Consider the following 18143-nt stretch of genomic DNA (forward strand, 5'->3'; position numbering starts at 1 on the left):
CCAGTGTCACCAAACAGGTCAGATCAGGCACAGATTCTATTTACTTGTAGTGCACTTCAATTCAGATTACAAGCAATGAATTCATCCTCTTGCATTACTCGGTGTTTTTGTGGGCTTTCTACAGCATTGGACAGAAAATTATCCTAATTTAAAAAGAGGGCTACCTGTGAGGAACGAAGTGTTTTCTACTCTACTAGGCATAATTTCATCTTCAGGGGCAGTGTGGCATTTGTTTCAAGGCTCTCCTCTTTATGAGGGATGCAAGAAGCTGCATCTAGAGAAAGAGCTTCCTGGCTTTGGGGTGCTAGGAAATTGGTGAATCCCAAAAGGGCAGGAAAGGACTCTTACCTGCACCCTTGGTGGTGACCACTTTTGGTTTGCTGCGAGCCCCATCTCCCTTCATGGTGTAGGCAGCTACGGTAATGGAATATGCAGTCTCAGGCTGGAGCCCAGCAATGATCATTTCCTGTTTGCAAGATTCCAAAGGAAAATGATGTAAGTATCTAGATACATACAYACAGCTAGATCTCTCTTCCTTGCATGAGTCTCTGCTCTTTTCTAGCATGCAGGAACATTCACTAGGTATGAAACCATGAGACAATCCTTGGCAGCCGGGCAGATGTGGCAACTGGCTGGGGGGAGACAGCTACCTTCCTTTAGCAAGGTGCATACACACTCCAGCTGCAAAGAGCTCTTCCGTAAACAGAACATGTCTCTGCAGAGACCTAGTTCAAATGTACTCTCTTCCAGATCTACCTCTAACACATTCCCTATCTCAAAACAAACTGCTTCAGCCATCAAAACACTGTTGCGCTCTTCAAAGCGTTCCTCTTCACTATGCCGTCTCAGAGGAGTTCTCAGTGGTTTCAAGGAGATTACACTTTTTTCTCCACCACTCCCCTCTCTGCCCTCCTTAAAGATATTTTTAATGCATTCATAATATTAAAGGGATTGCTTTAACGCAAAGTGCAAGACGACATTTTCTGCTTGCATGCCAAAACTCTGCTAAATCCCCAACATCCTCCTTCCTCCATCCTCTATCAGCCTCAACACACCTGGCTCCCAAGAGCTTTTGTTAAAAGATCGGCCTCAAGAATAGCCCTTCCCAGTGAAGCATTCAGCCCTTCAAAGGGCTGCAATGCAACGGGCAGACTCGTGCTAAATCAAACAGGACAGGGGCATATGCAGCAGGGTTTTCCCCAAGGCCCTGAAAAAGAGGGAGATGTGAATCTTGTGCTTGTTTTATGGCCTTCCTCTTCCCTCATGCCCCACTTCCCCTTAGTCCTATAAATATTAAATTTCAGGGGAGCACCAGGAAGCTTGCTGGTCCTGGAAATGTTCATATTAGCCCTAAACCTGAGCAGGAGTTGGAACAGCAGAACTTCAACCAGCAGGATTTCAATGAACATGTTTAGAAGCCCTTAGGAAGAGAAACATGTCTGTCTTCTGGAAGTCAAGAAACTCATCCTTTTCACACTCGCCACTGAGTTTTGCTAAGATTTCAGGCAAGACACTTTGCCTTTCATATGACTCAGTTTCCTCATCTATGAAACAGAGGCACTTCACTTTTGTAGGGCACTTGGCACTCTCAAATAGATGCCTTCAGTTTAATACTGTATTATCTTGGGACCCTGTTATTCCAAGAAGGAAAGGCTTTCTCCTACTCATTTTTAGCTGTAAGATCACCAAAATCATTCAGCATTTTAACAGAATTAGCAAAAGCCAACTGGCCAGGTTGATCTTAAGGTCCATTTAGAACACAAAAAGGCCAACAGTGATTCAATGCTTCATATAAACAAATACCTAGGAACCTTGGCCCTTTAAGGGTACAAAGCATTTGTACATGCCYTGGTAGTTTGGAAGTTATGGCGCTCCGAATACCTAATGCTTTTTAACCTATTTTTTTCAGACACARGCTAAGCCCAGAGGTGGCTGGAGACCAGCCTGCTTTAAGCATATGTTCAATACAGCTTGGTCAACATCCAACATCCCAGCTGCCTCCCTGTGGAGGAGCAGCAGACTCATCTTTCCTCCTGAGCCTAGGGGAGAACCCTGCAGTATTGCCACRTGCTGACAAACACCACAATCACGCGGGGTTGCAGAGCAAAGTGAACAGGGCAGGGACAATGCATGGGAATACCAACAACAGGCTTTAAAACAGACACACTGGCACTGCAAAAAATAAAGGAAAATACCACAACACAACATGAAGTGGGCGAGGGGAAGGGACAGAACCAGGATGGGAGAATTTTTGCTATTTTACTTACGTATTCAGCAGTGTCATCTGTTTCCCACTGGACAGAGAACAAGAGAGGTTTTGCACATGAGAATACAAGAGGGGAAAGAGCGGAAAGACAGAGACACAGCATGAGGAAGGAGTCCCTGAGCAAGCAGCCACACAAGGTCAGAAGTTACCAGGCCAGCATGAAGGAAGAAGTAGAGTGGGAGAAATYAGTAGATTCCATTGTGGCCTTTGCCTCTCTTAAAAGACCTCCCAGACACATGGATGGTGCTTAGTTCAGTGCTGGGAGAGCAGTTCATACTCCTCCACAATAGCTATTGTCTGGGACTGCAAATGAACTGCACAAAAATAACATATACCTTTGTCATAGGAGACACTTTCTTCACTGTCTACTTTCGTCAGGAATATGTTGCTTAGGATGAGAGCAGGCAGCTGGAATACCCAYCCCCTCAAAGCCTCCATTAGAGAAGAGGAGACTGGAGCAAAAAGGGAGTCCTTACCTGGGCGTCAGCCAGCATGATATCCTTGATCTGGGGCAACCCCCTGGCCTCTCCRTTCTCCATGCGTACATAGTGGACCTGGTAGCCGCGAATCTGGCCATGCTGRCGGTTCTGGACTGGAGAGCGCCAGAACACTTGGATGGCAGTTGAGTTCAGGACCTCCACCTCCACTTTCCGAGGTGGCGCACTGGGCACTGCGAGGAAGGGAGGAAAAGGGCAGGAGTCACGTGAGTATTCCCATCTGGAGCCTGTTACTTCACTTGCATAGGGATATACACACACTGAATCTTTGGCCCTGAAAGGAGGAGACTTAACAGGCAAATCATCATTTGCCATTGGCCTTTATTCAGAGAAACAGGGAAGCAGTTCTGGGAGACCTATCTAGGTGGCTCAAAGATCTGGATGCATGTAAGCAGGTYCATCTCACAGCCCAGTCATCCTTTCACTGGCTCCTTTTTCCCAGCTCACTTGGATAGAAGAAGCCATATAGTTCTGGATCAAATTCTAAGGGCAAAGCCCGTTTCTCAWGAGCCAGATAAGCTCTGGCCATGCGTGCAGGAGGTTAGGGCGGATAGGATGTGCAGGGGGACTTGCCCTTGGAGTTGGCATGGCAGGTAGCCTGGTGGTTACAGCAGCTGCATCACCTCAGGACAGAAGACAAGAAATGTCTTTGATGGAATCGGAGGTGTTTTTTATTTTTTTWAAAAAAACTCTGCATGCACGCCTCATCTGCAAAAAACCCCGCAATTTCTGTGTGCAAGATATTCTGTCTATTTGGATGTGGGCAAACAAGCAGGGAAACAAACCCCATACTGGGAATAAATCTATTGGGTTTATTTTTATGCTTTTTTGGGGGGATGGAGGAAGAAAGTCTGAAGAGTTTGGATATGACTTATAAAAGTCCTGCCTCATCCTCAGTGTTGTCCTCCTCCCTTCATGCACACATTCACCTTTTTTTTTTCTTGTTTCCTTTTACCGCAGCAATACCAGGAAAGTTCAAGTCTCTCTGTCCCTGACTGTGCTAAAAGCCTCCAAGYTGGACCAGCGCACTAGAATGTGACTGCTTGTCATTAAAAGTGGTTTGAAACTTTAACAAACAGGTTTTTCCTTTCCAGCATTAATCAGTACTTTGACTTAATGAGGAGCTAGTAACAAAGGGGCTGCGGGAAGAACTCTTAATACTTCAAAAAAATTTCTGGCAGCAATCCCTTTGCCTTCTGCAATTTTGTTTCCTTGCTACCCGTGACATCAACCGCCATCACCTCCTTGCTCAGGAAGGGCAGCTCTTCGGGGAAGGCGGTGCAGACGAGGCCCAGAAAATTCCAAAAAACACCCTCCCCTTCAAAAAGACTACTGTAAAGGAAAATCCTACAGCCCCGATTCCTAGAGGGGCCCTGGGAGACGGCAGCAGACGCTGCCCCCCGACTYTGAGCCCTCTTGGTGGGTGGCTGGGTTGAGGCACCGTCCAGGCTTTGCTCTTGCATCGCCGATCAGCCACAGAACGGGACTCAACACGTCCCCCCGCTCTGGCAGGAAAAGCCCGCTCTGGGGACACGTGTTCCCAAGGGGCCTCGCAACGAACAACCCCAGCGAACAGAAAAGCGCAATTACCATCTTCGTCTGTTCGGACGACGACCGGCGAGCTCTCCGGGCCCGGCCCCACCTCCGTACGAGCCACGACAGTGATGCGATACTCTGTCCACTTCTCCAGGGACTCCAGGAGGATCTGACTGGTGGTTGGGGGGATATCATTCACCTCCTTAAGCTCCGTGTCCTCCGAGTCCAGCGCTCGATAGTAGACGCTGTAGCCAGCCAGGACGCCATTTTGGCTTTCGGCCGGAGGCGGCCGCCAACTTACCAGAATGGCGGTGGACCTGGTGCTGACGCATTTTACGTCTTGAGGGGGGGCGGACGGTTCTACGAGGGGGGAAAATTCAGGAGGGGAGAGGGAAGGAGGGGGAGAAAACAAAAGATGGGAAAGATAAAAGGAAAACAAAACAAAAAAAAGAAAATGATAACAAAAAAATCTAAAATAAAACGTACGAAAATTTGGTTCAGGAAGATAAAATTAAAAAAGAGGAGATCTTTTTGTTGTTGGTCTTTTTAAAAAAAAATAAAAGGAAAAGAAAAAAAGCCAACAGAAGTGAAACGGGGCATCGAAACCCAAATGTTATAAAGCAAAGGGCTGAAACGGGAGGCGGGCTAGCCAAGAGGGGTCCTACTAAGAGGGTCTGTCACCAAACTGCTACCCTATAACAGACCCTTTCTCTTAACTCCTGGTTTTACAATGGCCCAGCAAACCCTGGACTTGTTTCCAAACCACGGTCTGCRCAACCTCGTATTTGTTTGGAGTGATCGGTGAAAAGTAAGTGAGAAAAGCAAATCTTCTGCCAGGAGGCTTAAATTCACCATTTAAGAGTCCTCCAGACATAAGCTCTTAGTTGTCCGCAAGCTGCCAGGRGGCTTAAAACCATAGCGGCAATGCCTAGAATATGCCAAGCAACAACCACCCAATGCTGCGTGGCAGAAAGCGCTTAGACGGGGTGGGGTTTGGAGAAAAGATCTCCAAAGGGGTGAGGGAACAGCGTTTACCAGGTATTCGGGAACCAGTGGGACTGCCAGAAGTGGCAGCATGCCTAACAGCYATCACACTCACTGCCTAAACGACCAAAGGGTCCTCCTACAAAAACCAGGACACCTTGGAAAATCTGGCCCTACGCAGCCGTGTGTCCTGACYGCTGCAGGGGACAACCCCCAAAAGGCTGATTTTAAGGAGATGACGAAGGGTACCRCACAGCTTCTTAGCGCTGGGCTGCTCTTCTAGATGTTTGCTGAGCTGCTCCAGGTGACTTTGCTGAGGCTGTGCCTTGAGACACTGCGAGAACCACCAGAAACCGTTCCCAGGAGCTGTCACGGGTCAGGGACCTTGGTCAAGTCCAGACAAAACAGCCTGCCGTTTCTGTGACCTGCCATCGGTGAGGGACACTGGCCACTTTGGGCGATCTTAGGCCAGACTTCTTTCAATTACTGGTTATAATCAATCAGTCCAGCTTAGCAGAGTGTCACAAATTTTCAAGGCAAACCTGCAAACTCAAGCTCACCTAATACAGTCAGACTGCAATAGATAGTTTTTAATTCTGCAGGTACTGCCAGAAACTGAGGTGTCCTTGAAAATCCCCAAAGCAAAGGAGTAAACAAATGCTGGTGACTCTCATTTCTGTCATTTTTTTAATCAACCAAAAGCTCTTTACTGAGAAATGATTTTTTCAAATCTTTCAATCCCAACTTTGACTCACAATCAGAAGTTTAGGCTCAATTTGCCTTGAGGACTCCTTATTAAACCAAGTCACACTTTTCCCAGTTCACACTGGTGGAAAAGTCACATGTTCTGTACATGCTTCCATTAAATGGAAGGAAGGRGGTTTTGCTATAAGGGTGAACAAGGTCCTTACACCGCATCATGCACTTTGCCCAATAGGTCATTTTGGGTTTTGCCCTCCTACTTCTGAAGCTTCATTATTAACCTGCGGCTTTAGTTAAGACAGCAAAATGAAAACCTTATGCTAAGAAATCCCGCAGCTGGAGTGGTGACAGTCCGTGACCATGGCTAGCCACGCAAAATAATGCAAAAGATGTCAAGCAAAAAAAACCCAAAAGCAACAAACTTAAAAATAAAAGATAAATCAAGCTGATAATTTAAAACAAAAATACTAACAAGAAAATCATAATAAAAAAATAATACTGATATAAAAGTGATTCCTTCCAGAACATTCCCAGTCTGTTTACCTACCTTCCATGCTTCAACTGCTAACTTATAAGACTTTCTTACGAGAACAAGAGAAACTGAGCTACAAGGCCAGACCAAGCTCCTAGTGGGTTTCTGCACATGATTGGCTTTTTAGATGCAGCCTGCCTTGCCACTAGCTCCCCCAGACTGAGTTACTCTTCTCCTTCCCCCAGAATCCTAACTATTGCAGTAACGGGAGTTTTCAACTCCATTCTTTTCTCTTTTGCTAAGCTACCTGCACAAAGTCCAGAGAGCAGGGTGGCAGATAGCCATGGCAGATAGCTGCTGATGGATTTCCTTCCCCCCACAGCTCTCTCCATCTGCTGACATTCATGCAGCACCACCATCTTCAAAATGGGCAGGTGCACTGCTCCTTCCTGCATCCCAGAAGCAGCTGAAGTCCCTTTCAGTGTATGGAKAAGAAAGACTCAGCCCTCTTCCAGTGCCTGCCATGAGGCCATTCACTGCCCTCTTTCTCCGTGTCAGGGGCTGGTAGTACTAAAAGCTACCTATCCTCCTTAGCAACCCAGCCATAGCCACCATGGTGGAGAAACCCACTGCAGAGAGGGTCTGACCCAACCTACCCTTTCCATCCTGAAACTCATTATGAAAGCCCCAGTAAGCAGAGCCGGAGCTCCAGCTGGCACCTGGGTTCACTGTTTGCACTGGCAGCTGCTGCGCGTGGTTATGCTCGCTTGCTCACTCACCCTCTACGCTCCAGCACAGGGACCTACCAAGAGGCCCTGGAGCGAGGTCTCCTTTGGGAAACGTTTGCACTTTCTCTGGTCAAAAAGGAGAGGTGGGTGGGTGGTGAGGGAGAAGGGGAAAGAGCCCAAAGGCCCAGATCCCRCCCAGACCCCCTCCCCATCACTCTTGGCTACAGCACCTGGATGAAAACAGCCACCAAGTGCTGGCTGACCACACTGGAGACGCATCTGGGGAGTTCATGGCACTGTGAGTTTCCTTCACAATCCAGCCCAACCTGCATGGACCTAGACACGTGCATGCATGTGTGGGGAGAGAATTGGCAAGGTTGGAGCTGTCTGCAGGAGGGGAAGTACTGCAGCCAGAACTGGAGGCTGAGTTCACCTCTGCAACAGACCCCTTAGCTGGAAAGGGAGCCAAAGCACAGGCAAGAACCCACCAGCAGGCAGATGATCATCTTTGTCTGCTGGTCTCCATCTTCACCAAGCAGACAGCTTTTGGGGAACCCCTTCCCGCCCTCCCACGGGCTCCAGGACATATTTGTGTTTGTGTTGATCCACGCATGTGTGTGTGAGCCTGCAGCAACAGGGTGGACTGTATTTGTGAATCTGCTTGAGACCAGCCAGTACTCACCTGAACTGCATCTTTTACATGCCTTAAAGTTGACTGTCCAAGCCACAAGAATGACCCTTACTGACCTTGTGCAATACAATGTTTTTTAACCCTTTAGGTACCATAGACTTTGTACAAGTTTCTTTCACCTCATGTACTGTGAGGAAGGGGGAAGGGAAGGAGAGCAGAGCTAACGGGTGGGGGAAACATCCTTTCTTATGAAGGAAGGAAGGGTAGGAAATCCCTGCTGTTCCTCCACACCTGCACATGGAGCCTCACAGCACCCRCCCCTCTCTGTTGCACTCTGCAATTTCTGAGTAGGAGAGTTGCTAAGGAGCCTTGGGAAGGCCATGGCTAGTCAGAAAGGGCAAAAGAGCTTCCTTCAACCATGAGAGTCTGTTATTTTCACAGTCTACGTCTCTGGTACTTGAAGAGTTAAAACCCAGCTACTTCAAGAAGAAAAAGATACTTTACCTTTAGTTTAATGGATTTTACTTTGGTTATGATGCTCGGGAGGAGCTCCCTGACAGGGAGGCGGAGGGTGTTGCGCAGAAGGGTGTTCAGTGCAGGGAGGGCTGCAGGCATGCGGGCGCATGCTTGCCTGCCGAGCTAGGAGGGGAAGAGCACCGAACACCATGGCAGGCGGCAGGAGGATGAGGGAGGCTTTGCTGCTGCAGAGACAAGATGCCATCATGGCGTGAAACTGCCCAGTGAGAGACAGACAGACAGAGAGCAGGGAGCTGGGTTTCATCGGGCTGCGAGAGCATGCAGGCAGGCAGGCAGGCAGGCAGCAACAGAGAGAGAGGAGAAATGAGAGCCATGGAGCGGGCCAAGGAGGAGCCAAACAGAAAAGGAGCTGCGGAGGGAAGACACAAAAGCCTGTCCCGAGCCAGAAGGTCTGTGAGCCGAAGGATGTCGCCCGGACCAGGGAGAATTGACTCGTTCCTCCAACAGCCAGCCAGGAAAAAATGTTTCACCATGTTACAGRATACTGACAGCTCCCAGCTGATGTTCTTAAGAGCGTTAAATTAATGAAACTATCCCTATGGAAGCTGCGCTACAGAAACAAAGCAGGCCTCGGTCTGGGCAGGCGCCAGGTTAGAGAGAGCCCCAAAGCCTTCCCCCTTCCCAGCTCCCCTTCTCTTCACCCTTTAGAGGGTACTATGCAGTGTCACTAAGTCCTACCGCCCTCAGCACCCGCACCCCGCTTCCAGCCTGTTTTCACCAAATCAGAAAGCACAACGCCCAAAGCCTCTTCTCCTCCCCTCCACGTGACTCTCAGGAGGGAATCCCYTTGCAAAACAGAAGCAGAGTGTGGGTAAGTTTGACACCACTTATTTTTCAGGACCTTTCAACCCATTTTCCACCACCCTCACCGTGGTGTCCCTCTTGACAGTCCCAGACTGGATCAGAACCAGCAGACTTGCAGCAAAGGAAAGGAAAGGATTTTCTTTCAATATATATTTTAAAAAAAGAAAAGGAAAAAAAAGGGAGGAAAGCATTTGAAGGAAAGAAGAAAACAAAATATCTCTGAATGRACTGGAGGCCTGAGAAAGCACCCCRTAAGGATGTATAGAGAAAGACTCCCCTTTCTTCCCACTCCTGGGGGGGAGAGAAGGAGAGGGAGAGAGAGGGAGAAGAGAGGGAGACAGCACAAAGTGACAATTAAACRGCAAGACGGGCTGGCACCCGGCTGGGAGCCCGCTGCTCTCCCATGTTAAGGGCTCTGAGAGACGGGAGCAGGCACTCCCTCTCCTCGCATTGGTGCCCAGAGCCATTTCTGAGTTAGTTCTGCTCCCGGCTACTCCAAACTGCGGCGGAGTGATTTAGTAGAGATGAGAGGAAACAGAAAACACAAAGAACAGCTGCCACAGCCACTCATGCAGTGAAAAAACACCTCATTTAAAAGCAAAGATCTGTGAAAAGCCCAGGTTGAGATATTGCCGTCCAGGGTTATTGTCCCCAGGGCAACAGCGAAGGGAGACAATCCATTAAACTAAAACCAGCACATTTTGGTTGCATACGCTCCATCCTGGTGTCATTAACGTCCCCCAACCCCAGCCTCCACATGACTCCTCTCTCCAGCTCTGCCCAAGCCCAACCGGGCCCATCCCCAGCCGGGGACAGCCGGCCTTCCTCCCATGGGCTACCGAGTCTCTCACGAAAAGCTGCATGAGGGCTGCTTTTCCGAAGGCTGGTGGAAACGCTGGGACTTTTCATGAGAAATCGCCTTCCCTTCTCCTCTTCCTTCCCAGTTCCCCCATCTCCCTGCCCCATCACTGGTGCCCCCTTTCCAGACACCTCCTGCTCAGTTTCTGCTCATTAACAGCCAAGTCACTGCGCTGACGGGGAGATGCCGTCCTCTGCGGGGAGATGCCGTCCTCCCTGAGCATGCTCAGCACCAAGCGCTGGGGCTGGACCTCGGCCCGTCGCGACAAACTTGTCCGTGCCTGCCCCCACCCCATCAAGTGGATGGTGCTAACTTGCCTCTGCCCCCATCGTGCTCCCCTGGCCTGCAGCATGCTCCATCAAGCATTTTGGCTGTCTACATCTGCAAGGGAAGGAGGCAGCAGGTCCCCGTGATGCCCCCCTCCCCACGGAGTAAGCCTAGATGCAGGAAGCTCTGCAGCAGCGTATGCCCCACTGCTCCGTACCCCTGTGCCCACCATTTGCGGCTCCCTGACTGTCTTCCCCTCAGAGAAGGGTGGGAAAAGGAGAGACACCTACTAGACTGCAAGGTGCGCTCTCGGACCTCCGGGGTGAAGGCCCCCAGGCCCAGAGCCGAGCGGGCGGCCAGCCGGAAGACATACTCAGTGTTGGGCTTCAGGCCTTCCACAGTGAACGAGGTCGTTGGCTCGAAGTTCTTCGACACCTGAGATGGGTGAGGGGGAAGAAAAAAATAAAAACAAACAAAAAGGAGCAGAGGCAAGCCCTGCCTGGAGACACCGGCCCTGCTCCCCTCTCTCAGCCACCTCAGGAATGGAGGGCCAGGACACTCCTCCAGGCCCCAACCCTTTGCGCTGCTTCTCTCCGGACTCACCTCCCTGCCGTGGTCTCCTTCCTTATAGAGGAGCTCATACTTCACTATGATCTCCTGGCGGGGAGAGCTCCACGACAACACGATGCTCGTCTCTGTCTTGGCTTCTGCTCGGAAGTTCATTGGCTGCCCAGGAACTGACATGGAGAAGGACCCCACAGGACAGGCGGGACACGGCAGACGGGACACAGGAGGCAGAGATGAGAGACAGGAGAAACCACATTTACTTGGCTATTTAAAAGACTCCTAACTTCACTTTCTTTAAGGTCTAGGCGTGAAGAGCATCTGAGCAGTAGAAAAATGCTACAAATGGGTAGGTCCTTCCTTTCAAGCAGCGTAGGGTTAGATCCCACTGCAGAACAAGGGCAGCAAACTGTCTGGAGCTGCCAAAGCTGGAGGAGTGCTGCTGGAGCATGTGCCTCTTTCTTGGCAGTGCAGGACACAGCCCTTCCCACTAATCATTCCTCATTCAGCTCTGGGCAGGTAGTTTCTGGGCACTTTAAGAAGAGTTAAGTTTCACCATTCCCAGCGCAGTGAGTGTTTTTAGGTCTATTACAGATGCTAGGAAACTAGAGGCACTAAGTTACCTCACTTTGAAGCATCCTACAGCAAAAAAGGATTCTCTTTGCATAATTGCTTGCCCTACCCACTTTAGTAGCAACCCTCTCAAGAAAAGACAGTACAGAAGTCACATTGCAGGTCCTCTGGCTCCAGCCATTGGACCAAACTTCCCTCCAGAAGCTAYTTCTATTTTAACTAAATTAAGCCAATGAAGAGAAAGAAATGTTCTGCTGASCACAGCATCCATGGCTAGATAACGCTACAATCCAACATCTCTCCCTCCTGCAACCCAGTGCATCCAAGGTTAGTGAAACAGCTGCTCACCTCCTTGCTGTGTCTTAACCTGGATGGGGTCGGAAAGAGGCCCGTCTCCCACAGAGGTGAAGGCTAGGACCCGGACTGTATAGGTTTCATCCTCCAGGAGGCTGCCCACTGTGGTCAGGAGACTGTCGTCCACATTGTGCTTCTGCCAGTTGCTCACGGGTTGATCAGGCTCCATGGTATAATAAACACGATAGCCTCGGATCTGCCCATTGGGCTCCACTGGTTCCTCCCACTGGATAATCATGGTGGTGCTGCTCAGCATTCGCCCCTGCACATTACGGGGGGCACTGGCTGGAGCCTGTTCCCCAGTACGGGTGACCACCGACTCACTGGGAGGCCCCTGTCCGATGCTGTTGACTGCAGAGACCCAGATCTCATACTCAGAATTAGGGCTGAGACCCCCAATGCTGTAGCGTGTGGTGGTGATGTCCTCTTTGATCTGATATGGTCCATCCTGGCTTTTAGACTTGTATTCAATGACATAGTAGGACACAGGGTCGGGATTTCCAGAGTCCCAGGTGATGGTGATACTTGTTGCTGTTGTCTCTGTCACCACCGGCGTCCCAGGAGCCTTGGGGAGGGCTGAGAATCAGGAAGAACAGACACTTAAAAAAAAAAACATATGCTGAAATGGTGCCTAATTGGGCTAGTTAGGGCTCTAGGAGCCAGAGGCACAGTACCAATCACAGTGCGGCAGCTCAGTAAAGTGCTGCTGAAATATTACGAACCTAGTTATACACTCTATTATCCTCCTCAAACTGCTCCATCAAAAGAAAAGTGTTCAGCTAAACATCTGGAACCATTAGCACAGGCTTCAGCTGAGCATCCGCCAGCCCACATGGCAGTAGGGAAAAGCAGTTTCACAGGAGCTCCTTCAGAGCACGTAATCAGATCTTCTGAAATCGCACTGACTGCCCTGCTTAGGCACTGCCGAATCTCTCATGTTTAGCCTGCAGGTAGTAGTATAGCGCAGACTGCACTCTCTAGAGCTAGAAAACTATAAATACTCGGGAGTGCTTCATCTCACCCCACAAACATGTTAATGCTCACCTCGCTTGTCCCTCATCCAGCAGACTAACTTTGGAGCTTGCTGGAGATTGTGCACTGCATATCGGACACCTTTAAGAGCACGCATTACACGTTTTCCTCAATATATGCATTAGACCCTTTCCAATCTCATCTTCTCTAGGGTTGAGCACCTCTAAAGCTCTAAATTTCCATTTCATTTTCCAACTGGAAAGGATTGCAGATGCTTACACACAGGAACACAGGGGGAAATAGGAAACAAATAAAAAGACAAAAGGCAGAATGTACCAGCAGGACAAGATTGCACACCCGAGGAGGTAGACAGTTGGAAGCTGATGCAACGCATCTTAGACAGTGGATTTTTAAATTGATAATATAAGACAAGGAAAAAGGGGAAGGAAAAAAAACYGCAGAAAAATAAAGGGTTCCTTAATCCAGCCCCAGGCATCCTTTTGCTACACATGAGCCCACTCCCTGTGCAAATAGCTCAGTTTCATGTCAAGATTCAACAGTCCCTATTCATCTCTATTGTCAGAAAGAACTCCCTTACTCAGAGGCGCTGGTAAAATAGGATCTGTTTTGCTTTCACCCACCCCTTCTGCAGAGTATTTCTCCTCCTCTCCCCCCCATCCTTTCCCACCCCCTCTCCCCCCAGATCCCTCGTGGGCAACACCACCACTCAGAGTAGACGCCAGCTCATTCAAAGAGCTCTACACTCACCCAACCACAGGGGCATCACGCTTGGGATTTAATACTCCCCTGCTGAGGATAGAATAGGTTGAAGATTGCACCTGTGATCCTCTTGGGAATTGCTAGTTGAAAGCTGGGGTTACTCCCCTTCTTGCTGAGGCAACAACGGCTGCTTTGCTAAGATGCCGAACTAGGTTCTACTACATGGGTACACATGCCAGAGATCCTCATGGCCTTGTCTGAATCTCTAACCTTGGAACAGGATGGCATGCAGGCTTCAAGCCATCTAGGCTCCTCACAAACTGCTCAGCCAGCCCCAGGTCCCAGGACAGAAACAAGCATGCAGGGGTTTGAATCACAGTCTTCTTCGTAACAAAAGGTTTATCTCTAAAGCAAGGAAAGATCTCAAGCCACTGGCTTCTCATACATTGAGAATTTCTTTGTGTGTGGGATCCCCAGACACATGCACAGATCCCAGCACATGGCACTCACGGTGCAAAGGTTTGTCTTCCTGCTCATGCTCACATACCTATGCATGAACATACAGGCTTGTAACAACATGGACTTACATACATGCAGTCAGGCACCCACATGCCCATACAGCCATGTTGCTCCTACTCCCATGCACGCACACTCATGCACAACTACCTTTTCACGTGCAGAATTGTGCCTCCACACTCCTCAGGTGCACAATCAGACAGTCAGAGGCTCACCCCATGCAGACACACAGAGACACACAAGCAGAAGCAGGTACTCACCCRCTCAAACACAGCCATACAATGACACATCCACTCATGCGCTGGTAAGGGCTGTCAGGCATGACCACGTACTTACAAATGCTCACGTGCAGAAAACACGACATGTGCCCACGTTTGTTTTGCACAAATGCTCAGACACTCTGCTAGGACCATGCACCCAACACATGCCTTGCACATATATACATCCAGGCCCCAGCTCACACACTTGTGCATGCACACTCCTACAAACGTGCACAGCCGGGGAACCCACGCACTCGCTCACGCAGGCGTGCTCACGCTCTCTTACATTTCACCGTGATCTGAGCAACAGCTTCTATGACTCCCAGACTGGACATGGCCACACACGTGTAGTTGGCTGAGTCCTTGACATCTGTGAGCTCCAAGACATTACGGCCCACAGGCATGTCATCTTCAGGCGTCAGGTCCTCCGCTCCCTGCATCCACTTGACGTAGGGCATGGGCGAACCCACTGCCACGCAGGTGATGTTGACGTTGCCACCAGGCATGATTTCATGGCTGACGGGTAAGATGGAGAAGCGAGGGGCCACACGGCGAACTGTGGACGAGACGCACAGAGGTAACAAAAAAACAAAACAAAACAAAAAAAACAAAACAAAACAAAGAAAGAAAGAAAAGGAAAAGAAGAAAAGGGAGAAAAAGAAAAAAGAGTAAAAGATAATTTAAATACAGATGGGGTTTGTCATCATTTATTTTCTTCCTTCATTAAAAACAAAACAAAAAATCAAAGAAATTAAAAAATCAAAAACCAAAAACCAAATAAATTAAATTTCAAATAAATTTTTACTTCACAAACAATATATAGAATATAGACATAAAAGCGATATTTCATAGCAACAGGGTTCCATTGATCAAGATTAGACCCATCACAGCACAGATAAATACACAAAAATTTATTAGCAATTTCTCATCTTTAATGGCAAGAGCTGGCATGGCGAGCGTCGAAAATCTCCTCCACAGCCGCTGGAGCCCCCAGCTCCCCACTCTGCACCCTGGGACGCCCGCTCCTCCCCTTTTCCAGTGGAGTCCGAGTCATCCTCCCTTCTCACCTTCTCCCACGGCAAAGCAAAACAACCCGTCCACCACCACGTTTTGAAAGGATCCAAGGTGCCTCCTCCGTCTCCAGAGGAGGGCTCCCAGCCACTGGCTGGCTCTACGCCCAAGGGGTGGCCAGGGATGCTGCAGACGTGGGGTGGTGGCAAGGAGAAGGCAGGGGCAGAGGTAGAAACTTCTCCAGGTTTCACCTTGTTGGAAAGGCCAAAGTCTTGTTTAGACCCAGAGAATCCAACAAAGAGAGAAGTATCACCTCGCCAAAGGCTAGAGGGACACCACTTGAAACGTAAAGAGGCAAAAATACGAAAAGGGGGGAGAGGGAGTCCCYGGAGCAGGATAAAATTTAGTTAGTGTCTGTGTGTGCGAGAACCGTCCAGGGGGATGCGGTCCCCCTGGAGCGAGAGAGAGTGTGGAAAAGATGAGAAACTCTAATGAAATTTTTGTGGTTTTCGGGTATAGAAACCCTAACGAAGCCTCTTTAAGATCTGACACGGTTCCATCGATAGATGCAGCTCTCAGAGTCACAAACATCATGCAAAATAGGTAAAAAAAGAGAGAGAAAAAGATAGAAAGAGAAGGAGAGAGAGAGGAAAATGCAGAGAAATATAATTTATGGGCGGCTAGCAAATGCCCACATGKATACTGAATAGAAAGAGAGCAACAGAGAAAGAAAGGAAGACAAGGAGAAGGAGAACAAGGAGGGGAAGGGAGAAAGAAGAGAGAGAAAGAGAGGGAAGGGAGGGGGAAACCCACTTTAATGCTGCATACTTTTTCTAGCTGATGTGACCCAATGTGGTGGCTCACATTGTCACATCTCAGCCCTGGCGGAATAATAAATAGAATAGAATTAATAAGAAAAACAAGGTAATGAAACTTTGACGTYGAGAAAACAGTGACATGTTCTGTGCATCTCCTTAGCAGAGAGGTGGATGCAGCTTCCAGACCTTACACGGTAAGAACATGGACGCARAGGGGAGGCTGCGGTTTCCTTGGCTCCATTTTCTGAACTAACTGGGCTGGACAGACGGCCGAGGTGGGTGCTCTTCCTTACGGGTTAAAGCAGGAGAACAGATGAAGGAGGAAAGTCAGTGGACCAGAGAGGCCCAGTCCTCCCACGGAGGGGGCTGAGGGCAAGGTCCCATCCCATGAGCAAAGACAAAAGGATACAGACTCCATGAAGTTGCAGGTATGGCAGCAGCCTAAGGAGAAAAGGAGCAAGGGAATCCTCCTAGGCTCAGAGACAGCCATGCAGCAGACCCTCAGGTAGGGCGAGTGAGGGGGCAGGAGAGGTAGGAGTGCTGGGGGAAAAGTATCTGTCCCTGCCGTCCCCCTCCCAGGTAACCTCTCTCTGAACAACCTCTCTAAAAGCAGCAGCAATCGGACCCATGCAAAACCCACGCAAAGGAAATCAGCACTGAGCCTGCCATCTCTCTTCCCCGGTCCTAGTGCCTTCCAGTGCCCCCTGGATCTGACATCCTGGGTTTTCCTAGTATTCACATCCCAGCCCACCGCCCGGCTGCCACTCAATGTTATRGACCCTTTAAGACGGGAAGGGTGCAGCTAGGAGAGACCAGGGCTTTGCTGAACAAAAGCCAAATACGGCCTTTGCCTCCTCCCACAGGCTCACCATGAGATGTCTCCGTTGCCAAATGCACTCTCCCCCCTGTGCTGTCAGATCCTTTTCCRCATAGTTATCGGTACCCAGGAACCAGTACTGAGATGCAAGGAAGGAAAAAGACTTCCAGGGCTGGGGCATTAGGAGCTCAGAGGCAGAGGGGAACTCCCGCATGCACACATCTGCCAAGGGAATGGATAGCATGTCCTCAGCACCAACACGGCTGGGGAGAGGAACGGAGCATGGAGGGAGAGACTATAAACTCACCCCAGCACTAACAGCAGGAGATGACTTTACTTAGAGCAAGGTGCAAGGCGAGCACGACAGTGTCTGGGCAACCTCGGGCCCGAGCCCTGGCTCAGGAGAGCAGGCCACGTGCTGCCCGCAGCGGAGAGCACATCCCTGCTGCCTGTTCCCTCCTCCTTTCCCGCTGCCTGCTTCGGGAGGTACCGCAGTTCAGAAAATGGAGCCACGGGAAGACCACGCCAGTCACAATCTGAGACAAAATGGAGAGAACTTGAAAAGAAACAAGTGGGGGGTCACCATGCAGACAGATCTGGGGGGGGATGACTCTGCTGAGGAGGGGCCGGTATGTGACCTTCCAGAGAGGGGAGGCAGGGGGGGGGACGGGTGAGGAGAGATGGGGAGACACACGCCGGACAAGATCCGGCCAGCAAACAGCACCGACAGCAACAAACAGCGGCAGGTGGGATGCAAACACCGAGTTGTCATGGAAACAGAACAAGACAATTAATTCAAACCGAGGCCAACCACAAAGAAACCAAAGCAAACTCAGAAAGAAAGGAAAGGGGAAAAGGAAAAAAAAAAGAAAAAAGAAAGGAAGAACAAACCAGAATTTAGTAACTGAAAAGCATCGTTCGATGTATGGTGGAGTGCTGAGAATCGGAGTCTGAAGGGAGCAAACTGCTGCCGCTGGCTGGGTTTTGGGAAGGGGGAAGAAACCCACTCACAAAACACAAGCCGGGGGCCACGGAGGCGCCGAGCAGCGAGCCCGGCTCCTCCACGCGCGCACGCCCAGCGCCCAGCCCCGCGGCGAAGCCGCTCGCCCACCCTGCCTCGCAGCACCCAGGGCTTTTCAGGCCAGCTCCGCAGGGCCTCCGGGCAGCATTTACTTTTCAGCTCTTTTAATGACATTTGTCACACTTAACAAATGGGAAGCAGCCAGCACATCTGGATGCCAGCCAAAGCCAGCGC

The 18143-nt window shown here is 49.8% G+C and overlaps 1 protein-coding gene across 5 annotated transcripts in view; it reads right to left on the bottom strand.

Moving 5' to 3' along the window:
• The window catches only part of PTPRS (protein tyrosine phosphatase receptor type S), a 103035-nt gene that overhangs the window by 33732 nt on the left and 51160 nt on the right, over positions 1-18143 (bottom strand). For 2 of the 5 annotated variants that reach the window (XM_085312625.1, XM_085312627.1), the window contains exons 7-14: positions 14529-14798; positions 11769-12350; positions 10887-11020; positions 10574-10718; positions 4354-4659; positions 2743-2936; positions 2268-2294; positions 349-466 (exon numbers count right to left, since the gene is read on the bottom strand). In XM_085312625.1, the coding sequence (XP_085168751.1) occupies positions 349-466; positions 2268-2294; positions 2743-2936; positions 4354-4659; positions 10574-10718; positions 10887-11020; positions 11769-12350; positions 14529-14798 (1776 nt within the window). The remainder of the gene's footprint in view (positions 1-348; positions 467-2267; positions 2295-2742; positions 2937-4353; positions 4660-10573; positions 10719-10886; positions 11021-11768; positions 12351-14528; positions 14799-18143) is intronic. The other 3 variants (XM_085312628.1, XM_085312629.1, XM_085312626.1) reach the window with 2 other exon arrangements.

The sequence above is a fragment of the Rhea americana genome, unplaced genomic scaffold (assembly GCF_003343005.1).
Source record: "Rhea americana isolate MKP2758 unplaced genomic scaffold, rheAme1 scaffold_369, whole genome shotgun sequence".
Classification (NCBI taxonomy): domain Eukaryota; kingdom Metazoa; phylum Chordata; class Aves; order Rheiformes; family Rheidae; genus Rhea; species Rhea americana.